Source organism: Alligator mississippiensis, chromosome 1 (genome assembly GCF_030867095.1).
Source record: "Alligator mississippiensis isolate rAllMis1 chromosome 1, rAllMis1, whole genome shotgun sequence".
Taxonomy (NCBI): Eukaryota; Metazoa; Chordata; order Crocodylia; family Alligatoridae; genus Alligator; species Alligator mississippiensis.
In genome coordinates this window covers 290,300,140-290,312,300 of record NC_081824.1, presented here as the reverse complement: position 1 = coordinate 290,312,300, position 12,161 = coordinate 290,300,140, and the positions used below count along the sequence as shown (strand labels likewise).

The 12,161-nt window shown below is 46.1% G+C and overlaps 1 protein-coding gene across 13 annotated transcripts in view; it reads left to right on the top strand.

Annotated features, from left to right (window-relative positions):
• LOC109280385 (endogenous retroviral envelope protein HEMO-like) overlaps nt 1–12,161 on the top strand; it is a 107,236-nt gene that overhangs the window by 72,316 nt on the left and 22,759 nt on the right. For 5 of the 13 annotated variants that reach the window (XM_059720670.1, XM_059720674.1, XM_059720673.1 and 2 more), the window contains 2 exons: nt 61–96; nt 2,410–2,529. Coding sequence is in view for 2 of the 13 variants with exons in the window: in XM_059720676.1 (XP_059576659.1) it covers nt 2,410–2,529 (120 nt within the window). In the remaining 11 variants the exon portion in view is untranslated. Of the gene's footprint in view, nt 1–60; nt 97–2,409; nt 2,530–8,588; nt 10,173–10,530; nt 11,225–11,989 lie in introns of those variants that run through there. The other 8 variants (XM_059720676.1, XM_059720671.1, XM_059720675.1 and 5 more) reach the window with 4 other exon arrangements.

Genomic DNA, 12,161 nt, shown 5'->3' with positions numbered 1-12,161 from the left:
AATTAGAAAAAAACCCGTTTTACACTAGGCTTCTTTTTCTTTCTTTTTTTCCCAATTCAGTGCTGAATGATTCATCAATCCTTAATTTAGCAGAAGGTAAGGAAAGCCAATCTTGTTACCACATAGTTCAAACTATTATGGCCCTGGGCCTGTGTTCCAGACAATAATTATATTTTCCTAGGACAAAAACATTTTCTTATACGAGCTAACAAATTTATAACCTAATGGCTAGATCAGTGACCGTGCATCTACATGAATGAATTCCAACTGTTCCTTATCTTCCCAAAAGCACATTTTAACAGTGTTAATAAAGCAATTAGGAGCATAGGAAGCACGTTTATTGATGTCTAAATCTATAACTCTTAATAATGACCAAAAGAGAAGACATACTAAGGAACTGGGGGGAAAAAAAGAAAAAAGAAAAGAAAAGATGCCTGTCCTGCTCCTTTTAGCTCAAAATGAAGACATAGCTATATATATATTTTACCAGTAATTAAAGTTAGTGCTTCCTTCTTGCTTTATTGTCAAAAGCGTAAATTCTTAGTTCCTCCAATTCCCAATGCAACTATTTATTCAGGGGGAGAAAGGGAGCATTGTTCCTAGACCACTCTGCACTTTTCCTTTGTGACTCATACTAGGTGATCAGGCTAGTCCTACAGAACAATTTACTACTACAAAGTCTCTCCTTTACAGACATATTAAAGGATGCTTTGCTATTAACAGCAATTGGTATGTAAAAATAAAAGCAGAGCTTGTGGACTAGAATACATGACACAGGTGGCTGGAGCAGTTATGGTTCAGTAAGGATTAAGGAAGGTAAAAATATATATTATAGGGACAATGATCGAGCGGAGGGTGACCAGGCTCACAGAGTGCAGAAAAAGCAACACTACTGGCATTTGAAATATTGTATTAACAATACAGTACTGTACTTGAAATGTCAACACATACATTTTGGTTTCTGGAAAATAACCATCAGACAACCTCTGAAACGCTGCAAGCACCTAAATGAGAACAGATTACCACATGGTGGTCTAGAAACTAAAGAGGATGCTAAGCCCAAGACGAGTCAAGCTATAATTAGGGCCAGATCTGAAAAGTGGTTAGGGGCCTATCTGTCCATTTTAATGGCATTTAGGCACCTAAATGCATGTGAGCAATCCCCCCAAAACTTGCCTAGCCTCTGAGGTGTCTGAGAGTCCACAGGCACCTACATTTTCAGCGGTAAACTTATTTAAAAACCTAAAGTTCTGCTACTGCACATCCCAGCAGCAGTGCCTGTTTGTCTGACCTGAGTATCTTCACACCTATGTCCAGCCTCATCCTGTCTGGGATGTGCAAGCTGTTCCTACACCTAAGTCCTCTGGGGCCTAATTTGCTAGGTATACTCCCGAGGGAGAGACAACCTGCGGCACGAGTGCCACAAGTTGCATGGGTGGCCTCTGTGTTTGGCATATGGCAGATCAGGGAGGGGACAGGCAGTATAGCAGCAGATAGGGCAGGGGGAAGAAAGGAGAGCAGGAGTTCAGACAGGGAGCACACAGTAGGGAACAGAAAGCACAACAGCTGATTGGGTAGGGGAATGGGATTGGAGTTGCACTCAGAAAGGGTGTGGGGCTCATTTGTGGCTCACCTGCCAAAACACTTGCCCCTCATCACTGCTCTAAGCATTCCTAACAAATACCAACAGCACAAAACATGCCCAAGAGTGTGCGTGCTTGTCATATTATAACCCAGTGGGATAAGCAATTGCCCAGGAAGTGGGAGGTCTAGGTTGTAAACCACCCTGATACAAACCCAGGTTCCACACCTCCTAAATGTTCCCTAACCACTGGGATATAGACTAGGCTGGCATAGGCACACTTCGCACCCCTCCTTTGAAACTGGGCCAGTTGAAACTGAATAATTAAGGTGAGATTCATGGGTCCAAGCACACAGTAAGCATCAAGAAGCATGACTCTATGGGTATTTTAATACATGTAAGCACTGCGATGCATACAGTTGTATAAGCGGTGAAATGCGCGTCAGCACTGAGAAAATGGCAGTGGCGTGCTTTTGAATTAAACACCTTGGAGGTGCTTTAGTTCAAAAGTGTACCACTGTCATTTTCTGCTTGCTGACATGCATTTTGCTGCTTATACAACTGCACATGCACAGCACAGTTCTCCTCAGCTCGCGTGTGGAGCAGACTTGATTAATTGAGTCTGCTCCGAAGCGATGGATCTTTGGCATGTTGCAGAAAAAAAGTATGTGTATAAATGACCTATAAACCCAGTGATGAGGACACTCCTTTGGGAGGGGGAAAATGACCTGGCCTCTGATTCTTCACTGCTGGCTTGCAAAGTCATGCTCAATTTTGTTATTCTCTCTCTCTGTCCCCATTAATCTTGCATTCCTCTCTAAACCCAGGTGCACGTGGTGGATCCAGAGGGGGTTGCAGTGTTGTGTCTGCACCTGTCTTTTGGATTGGACTTCACTTCTGGGACTTGTGGGAACTTCTGGAGACTTTTTAAAAGCCCCTCAAAGCAGGTAAGAATATCCCCCGTCCCCTCCATGCTCAAAGGCATGCCCCTTCTCCTCTCCCTTTCCCTCCCCCCACATCCGCCTACCATCACCGCTTTCCCTGTTGTTTTTGTTTTCGGGGTGGGGAAAGCTTCCAAGCTACTCCTGCCCACTATGGTCAGCTATGTGGGGGTTAGAGTCAGCTGTGGATGGGGGCAGTGGCAGCAGCAATGGGTTGGGGGAGTTTATGGAAAGTATGGAAAGAAGTTAGCTGTAGGGCAGGGGTGGCCAAAATACAGCCCACAGGCCAGATGTGGCCCTCCAATTGATTGTATCCAGCCTGCAGCTGCCCCCATAGCACTATTCATGGGGCCGAGCCTTGCCTGCCCCCACCTGGGGCAGCCCACGCCACACTTCTACCTATGCCTGTTAATGGCCTTGGCCCTGGCCAGTGCACACAGCTTCCCAGTGGGGCTACTCCCAGTGTGGTTGCAGCTGCCCAGGTACTGCTCAGCTTCCTTTGCCTCCAGAAGCTGCTTCTCCTCCTTTTGCCCCAGTGCACTGCTCCAGGCACCAGGTATCATGGGGAAGTGTGGCAGCTGGCCTTGGAGACGTGTGCTGGGCACCATGCCCAGAAAGTTGTGGGGGGAGGAGAGTTCAGCTGGGTGTTCTGCCCCAGCATGCAGGAGTCCAGCTCCAGCTCCTGGCCACCTTCCACCCACTCAGCTGCCCATAGGCAGCTGCTTATCACTGGTGGGTGGAGTGGGTGTAAGGCGGCCAGGAGATGGAGCCCCACACACTGAGGCAGGAGCCACCTGGCTGCAGCTTTTCCCCACCTGGCTGGATGCATGGTGCCTAGTGCTTGTCCCCTTGACTTTGCTATGTTACCTGCTGCCTGGAGTGGCACTGCAGGGCAAGAGGAGGAAGAGGAGCTGCTGGAGGTAGGGGGAGCAGCTGTCCCACTGGGAAGCTGTGTGTTCTGGCAAGGGCTGGGGTGATGCTGTTTGGCGGGCATGGGGTGGATGCAGGCAGGACCATGGCGCATGCTACTCTGAGCGGGCAGGGCTCGGCCCCATGAGGAGTGCTGCGGGGGCAGCTGCAGGCCAGATGGGAGCGGGGGATGGAGGGAGGATCTAACCTGCACTGTACCACCTGAGAAAGCTCTTCTACATGCACTCCCTTCCCTTCCCCCTCCCCACTCTGTTCCCGACTGGCTCCCAGGACCTAGCACATGGGTAGTTATAGTAGATGTTTGATTTTTACTGTATTATTTGTTTTTCTATCTATAGTTTGCTAAAATGATATCTTCTGAAAGATTTTGTGTGTGTGGCCCTCAACAGGTCAGCAAAACTCATTAAGTGGCCCACCAGCCAAAATAATTGCCCACCCTTGGAGTAGAATGCCTCTAGGACCCTTATGTAAGACTGGAATTGTTTAGCATTTTTCTCAGTGGTCTTGACAAGGGGGCAATGTCTCCTCAGTACACAGAACTAGTGATCTCTTTCCATGTTGAAAATTAATCTCTACTTTTTGTTTTCTATCTGTGGACCAATTTATTTCAAATAAAAATTTGGAAGGTGCCCATACATAACTAGTTCTCCTTTATCTGCTTTTTACTAGCTGAAAGAGATAGCAAACTGACAAGGTGTGATGTTCCTCTACAGCAGGGGTGGGCAAAATATGGCCTGCGGGCCAGATGCAGCCCACGAGGCCTTTCTATCTGGCCCGCAGGGCCCCTAAAAAATTTAGAAAATTAATATTTCTCTGCCCTTGACTCCTGTCAAAAATGACAGGAACCAAGGGCAGTAGGACCCAGGGGAAGCCTGGTGGGCTCCCACAACAGTAGGGCCCACCAGGCCCAGCCCCCCAGCTGGAAGCCCCACCAGGGGCTTCTGGCCTGGGACCAAATGGCTGCCCCGTGCTTGAACCGCAGGTAAGGGGGAAGAAGGGGGGAGGACCCCGGGCGGGGGAGGAGCCCAGGGAAACGTGGCCTGGGGAAAAGCTGAGTGCGGGGGTGGGGGGAAAGCAGCCCCTTGCATGCCCCATGGCTAGTGCCCCATGCTGCAGTTGCTTGCAGCCCATGTGGGGTTGCCCGTGCCTGCGCCGGACAGCCCTGCGTGGGCTGTGAGCGCCTGCAGCAGGGAGAACTGGCCACAGGGTGGGGGAGGGGCTGCTTTTCCTCCCCCCATGCTCAACTTTTCCACGGGCTCCTTCCCTGCTTCTTCCCAGCACAGAGGAAAATAGCCCTTTCATGCCCCGTGGCTGGTGTTCCCTGCTGCAGTTGCTTGCAGCCTGTGTGGGGCTGTCTGGAGCAGGCACAGGCAGCTCCACATGGGCTGCGAGTGGCTGCAGCGTGGGGTGCCAGCCATGGGGCAGGTGAGGGGCTGCTTTCCGCCCCGTGCTCAGCACCACCTTGTAACCCGGCCCCGCTGCCAGCTTGGGCCCTGCGCTGGCTCCGGGCTCAACCGTCGGGGCTGCATGTGGCAATAGCAGCTGTGGCCCCCCCCACTTGCCACTCCGGGCACTGTTTGCCACCACTGCCTCTGGGCTGCCAGCTTGCGAGTGAGTTCTGGGTGGACAACAGCAGCCAACACTGCCCTGCACGGCAAGTGGGGGGGCTGCAGCTGCTGCTGCCATGTGCAGCCCCGATGGGCAAGCCCGGAGCCAGCGAGGCCCAGGCTGGCAGCAGGGGCAAGTTACAAGCTGGTGCTGAGCATGGGGAAAAGTGGGTCCTTGCTTGCCCCATGGCTGGTGCCCCATGCTGTAGCCACTTGCAGCCCACATGGGGCTGCCTGTGCCTGCTCCAGACAGCCCCATGTGGGCTGCGAGTGCCTGCAGCAGGGAGTGCTGGCCACGGGGCGGGCGAGGGGCCACTTTTCCCCATGCTCAGCACCAGCTTCTTCCCTGCCGGTAAGCAGGGGGTCAGGGCTGTGCACTGCCCCCCACTTGTACCGCAGGGCTGGGGGGCACTGGGAGTGAGCAGGTGTGGGAGCCAGTGGGAGCACAGGGCCCGCACTGGTGTCCTGGGGCCAATGATGGCAGGGCTCAGAGCAGGGAGCATGAGGTCCCAGCTGGCAGGGGCTCTATGGAGCTGGGCCAGCTCCCCCCTCTCCCTGCTAGTGCAGCCTAGCCTGGCTCCACAGACCCCTGCCAGCCTGTGCCCCGCTTTGGGCCCCACCAGTGCAGGCCCTGGGACATTGGTTCCAAGATGGTGACCACGGGGCGGGGTGCCTGTCAAGGGGCGGGCCTACCCATGCGACCCTCAACAGCCTGCCAAAACTGGGTAAGCGGTCCTATACCCGAAATAATTGCCCACCCCTGCTCTACAGAGGTGGTTTGTCTTTATCAGAATATTTTCTCATTAGATATTACATTGATGGGCAACATCTTTGGGATCTAGATAGATAGATAAAAATAGGTACTTTGTATTTCTAATCTTAATTGCATATTCATCCAATTTACCTAATAAGATAGAAAGACTAATTGGCTTGTAATTCTTAGCATACTCCCAAATGCTACTACAGTATTGACTAATCTCCAGCCTTCAGATATAGTAGCTATTTTTAATGATAGATTAAGTAGTTTTGCTAGTAGCTTTGCTGTTTCATTCTTAATTCACTGTGGGGCTTTTAGATGGAACCTTTCTCTTCCTAGTAACTTGTTGCATTGCAAATGATCAATTTGTTTCAGAGCGTCTTCTGACTCCAACAATGTCTTATCTATATTACCTGCAAACAGTAGCTCTGGGGCAACGATCACCTCAAACTGTTCTGCAGCAAAGACCGATTCAATATGTTATTTAACTTTTCTACAATGTTCTTATTCTCCATGACTTAGTCCTTTTATTCTTCAGTGTGAAGCAGATCTACAGACTCTGACTTTCCCCTTCCAATATAGTTAAAGACTATTATTTCTTATTTTCATTTGTTTGTTCATCTTTGTCTCTGACTGTTTGCTCTTCAAGGTTCCCTAGCAGCCTTCTACTAATTTCCATCTTACATTTCATATTGCTTTGCTATGAAGGCATCACAAATGTACAATACACACTTGATAAGTGTTTATTCCCTGATACATTTGCAGTCTTTTAATACTCTAAATTAGAATTTCCTTTCTTTCTCAAAACAAACTGCATAAAGGGATTTGAGTAGCAATAATTTCTTTTAAAAATTCAGGAGGGCTTTGTATATTTCATAAGTTTCTTTCTATTATTCTAAATAACTCTCAATGTGACTGGCTGAAGATTGCGTTTGTCACTTTCCTGGGTGTTAGAGGTCTATTAACATGCAAATTAGCAGTTCATATTTTCTTGGAGCAGAGCTTTTTAACATATTAATGATTAATTTGTACTAGTGGCCCTTTTTTACTCATAGGAAAATACAGGTTTTGGTTACATCTCAAGCACAGAATGCCTGAATAAAATCAGATTCAGTGAAAGCAGAGAAAATTAATATTGGACAGATTGGTTATCTGTCAGTGACCACAGAGAGCAGATGCATGCATAGAAACAATATGACTGCAGGAGATGAATGGACCTAGGAAACCAAATCTTGAATCCCAGCAGCACAAAGAGTTATTTATACTATTAGTGAGTAAGGGAAATGGTGCAAGAAGATAGAGTTAGCTCTGAATGTACAGAAGTTGCTGATGCTTTGTAAGTCAGGTTTGCTTTGCAAACGCGGGCTAGTCCTTCTCTGCTACAGTGTCCTCTTGATTTTATAGACTGCTGGGGAAATAAAGTCTGTGTGTTTCAAATATTGTAGCAACAAAGTAAAAAACAGACTCAAATTAGTTATCTAGAGCCTAAGTCTTGATGGATGAAAGTTGGCATTTCCCAATTTAAATCAGTTGAAGATCAGGCTGTGGGGAAGGGGAAAACAGAAATAATCCTGAGGGCAAGGAATAGGATTTCCCCATCTCAGGTGAAGGCCCTTATCACAGAGCCACAGATATGCCCATCCTGCCTTACTTGTTCACTTCTAACTTTGTGAATCTTGCATTCTCAGCTAGATGGCCCAGTTCTAGCTGGAGAAGTGGAGAGTGTCCCCATGCCAGTCTACTGCACAGTCAGCAGTTAGGGCACTCTATGGAGAAGTGGGCCTGAAGGCCTCCTTGTGGGGCAGAAACTTTGGCAGTGAGATGAATGGTGGCACAATTAATTGCCATGGCTCCTAGAGCCATAGCAGCTGTCACTTGTCCCACTGCATGATTCCTGGCCCTGTAAGCAACCCTATGGGCCAAATGACATGATGCCATATATACTCCATAGCTCATGGGGCTGGAAATTTGGTGGCAGGGTGAGCAGTGTTACTGGTCATTTACATGACTCAGACCTGTGGCAATTAAGCCTTCAACTTTATGGGGTGGTGTCCCACAGTTCTTCCATTCTTAGACTATGGTGTTAGGCTACACTACCCTGGGCACGTCTACATGTGCATTTAAGGATGACTAAATTTAATGCGCATTAAGTGATTTTTGACAAGTGTCTACATGTGCAGGGACTTGGCACTAAAGTTAGTGCACTTGGCCCTGCAGTCCTGCCATGTGCCCCTAGTGGTTGGGCAGAGCTGGCACTAATGTTAGTGCCGGGTTGCATCTACACATGCATTAATGTGCTTTAACTAATAGCGCCTAAATTTGACATATCGCATTCAAATTTAGGCAAAATTAGCCTAATTTAATAATTTTTAATGTGCATTAAGGGCATACATGTATAGGCATGTACCTATAATGCACATTAAGTTCGGCTAATGAGCATTAATGCATCTCCTGTAGATGCACCCCCTGTGTATCATAAACATGGGTATGCTTACCCCCAGCAGGTGCTAAGAGACTTGGTACTTGTGTTCTTGTCTGTGAGAGCTGTAACTAGTGAGGAATGCAGTGACCAAAAACAACCTTCTTAAGAAAAAAAGGAAAATTGAGAGCTGGAAGAATTATAGACTAGTCAGCCTAACTTCAATACCTGAGAAGTTACTAGAGCAAATTATAAAAAACATCTGAGGGCAAAAAGACTGGTCACTAGCAGCCAGCATAGATTTGTTTAGAATAAATCATTCCAAATCTTCTTGATCTTTTTCCTTGACAAGGTAACTAGTTGGGTGCATCAGTAACCTCAAGCAAAGGATAATTGAAAATGGATCAGTTTCAGAATGGCAGGAAGTTTCAAGTGGATTTTCACAGGCATCCTATGCCCAGTGCTGTTTAACATATTTATTAATGATCTGGATGCCAGACTAGAGGGTCTCCTGATCAAGTTTACACATGACATGAAGCTGGGAAGGACTGCAAACATTTTGGAGAACAGGAGTAAAATTCAAAAGAGTCTTGACAGTTTGGAGAGCTGGGTTAGAGATGACAAGATGGAGTTCAAAGCAGAAAAATGTAAGGTGCTGCCTCCAAGGAAGAATAACCACATGGACAAATACAGAATCGGAGATAGCTAGCTGTGTAGCAGAATTGCTGAGAAGTATCTGAGGATTTTGGTGGATCACAGAGTCAGTGTGAGTCAGCAGTGTGATACGCTCACAAAAAAGTCTAATGTAATTTTGGACAGAATCAACAGAAGAACTAGGTGCAAGACAAGGGGAGGTGATATTACTGGCACTAATTAGGCCTTAGCTAGAGTACTGTGTATAGTTCTGGGCTCCAAATTTTAAGATGCGGAGAAACTGGAAGGGGTCCAGAGACAGGCAACAATAAAGGTTAAGGGGTTGAAAGGCAAGCTGTATAAGGAAAGTTTGGGAGAACTAGGTGGCTAGAGACAGAAATTACACCTAAACTGGTATAAGTGATTGGAAACCAGTTCAAATCTGTAACACAGCAGAAGTTCAGTGCACATAAACCACTTTCAAAATGGCTGAAACTGGTTTAAGATAAACTTGGATGGATATAGTATCAGACCTAACTGACTTAGGTTAAATTGGTTTATTGAACTTCTATACCAGATCCCCTCCAGATACAAGTGAATCACAGTCCCTCCACATCCCAGGATGCTGTTCACCTCCCTTGCAACCTCCCCTCCCCTCCCTGCTCCCCATCACAGGGTGGGTGGGCTAGCCTTGGCCCAAGATGTCTGCTCCAGAAGACGAGGGAGGTGTGTTTTAGTGGCCCCTGACTTCTGGCATGAGCCACTGCAGGCATGTGGCTGCATTTCCAGAATTAAAAATTAATGTCTGTTCACTTTCTTACCAGTTCAATCTACCCATCTTAGACTAACCCACAAAGATTAAATCAATTCAGCCTTGGGATTTTTGACTATCTGTACTTAGCCAGTATGTTTAGCTTGGATAAAACGGGAGTGAGTGGGGACATGACAGAAGTTTTCAAATATGATATTTTCTTGCAAACCATACATAGCTCCCAAGTAAGACACATACCTTATTTTGGGGAAGGCATTATGAAGAAAAAAAGATTTATCCAGAGATATGGCCCTATAGAGCAGGAACAGACCAAACCGCTAACTCACCCTCCCTTTTTTAGTCAGACAAAAGATACAGTTTTAACCCTTTCACAACTAACTTGTCACCAGCTCTTAGCTGCTTAGCCAAAAGCTGAAACTGTAGTTGTTGTTGAAGACTGGACTCCCTGGGCAAATCTAAGATTGTAAAAAGAACTAAAAACAGTCTGCAGGGCTGGCAAATAGAAGAATAGAAACAAGAAGTAGCTAATGGACAGCAAAACTTCTAAACAAATTATAGCTTGATTAGTGGATCAACCAGATAATTAAGAAGGAGAGAGGTCATTAACACCTGTGGAGTGTAGAGCAACTGGCAGGAATCAAGCGGATTGTAATGAGCCATGAAGTCAACTGACTCCATCAGTGCTGCTGAACAGAAATGCCACTGTTGCTGCAGTAATTTTTAAATTTGGGTGGAGCAGGAATCAAAACAGACTGTGGCCGCACTGCTGCACCCATCCTAAATCTGCCCTGCTGGACTCAGCCCTTCCCTCCATGTAGCTGCTGGAGGGAAGAGAAGGAAAGGGAGAATCAGTCATCTTACAGCATTTCCATGCTTCTATTCTGGGCAGAAAATCAACATGTGCTCCCTGTTTTGGAAGACACTTGGCAGGGGTGGGGAAGTGAGGATGATATGTATTTGAAAGGCTGCCATGAAGAAGAGGAAGATCAACTGTTTTCCCATGCCACAGGGTGCAGGACACAACCATCATAGCAAAATTGGAAAAACCTACTTACTGTTAAGAATAGTAATGCAATGGCACAGGCTGCTCAGGGAAGTTCTGGAATCTCCTTCACTGGAGGTTTTGAAGAGACCACTAGATGTGCACAATGATGGTAGGAAGGTGTGGGAGGGTTGTGAGACAGAGCCCACAATTGTTTTATGAGCACTGGCCTTCTGCGGCTTGACATCACTGCTGCTGCCATCCCCAGATCCCTGCCACTGCCACCCTGGACCTCTGCTGCTGGTCCCATGAAATCCAGCCTGGGAGGAGTCCCAGATCTGGCCTGGGGCTCAGGATAAGTTTGATACCCATGCATTAAGCAATAGATTTTTACCATCCATTGAATGGTAGCTCTAATCTTGCATAAATACATGCCATTTTATAATCCCTAACATTTAAATCTTTTCTTTTGGGTCCAGCTTTGTCAGACAAAATAAGCAGTCAGTGATTTCAAACTCTAAAACATCTGTTTTCTCCTGTTCAGTTATGGAATTTCAAGTGCAATTTCTGTGGCAAATAAAATAAAAAAGATTGTTTCTTATTTTGTGTGGTCTTGTTTTTGACAGCAGCTACAAAAAATCCTGGACAAGGTGTTGAGGGGGCCATTGGAGTATTAACATCACTGGAATATTATACACAGAGATCCTGGTTTTCTATAATAAAAAAAAATCCCCAATTTTTGAGTTAAAAAAAGTAACCCAAAATCCACATTTTTCCATGATCAAAGTGAAACATCACTATATCTATCTATCTATCTAGCTAGCTAGCTAGCTATGTATTAGCGGTGTTTCACTTTGATCACAAAAAATGTGGATTTTGGGTTACTTTTTGCACCCCGAAAATTGGGGATTTTTTTAATAAGAGAAAACCAGGATCCCTGGTTATAAACCTATTAGTCAGCCCTCAAGATCATAAGATTAGCTTGCAAATGATAAAAGTTTACAATATTACTATTACATATGGTATTTTTTGACAGTTAAAAATGTGAGAAAACAGATTTTCACATAATCACTTGATGTCAGGAGCTCAGGTTTTAAGAACACCACCAAATATGGCTGGACTCTCAGTAAAATCCCAATAGTGCTAGGTATGGTACACATAATGATAAGCCAAAGAATTACAAGCTCTAAGTTTATTTCCTGTAGCGCACAACCCATATAGGGCCAATATAACCTGACTTTATTTGGAAAGAAGTCCTTCACATAGAGTTTTTCTGGAGAGGTTTGGGGGTGTATTACTTTTATTTTTAAAGTGTTGTTTTGATATACCTGCATCTCTATATTAAAACACAGGTGTTTTATTACAGGCTGGATTGGGGCTTGTAAAGAAATATGTCCTTCACTGAAACCCATGTCATTCATCATAAATGTAAGCAATTCTGATTGTTTTCACCTGTGTGCTCTGCAATATCCAGTCAGCTTTGCACATGGATGATGCAACACATTTGGAACATATATATGCTACCTCCTGCCATACCT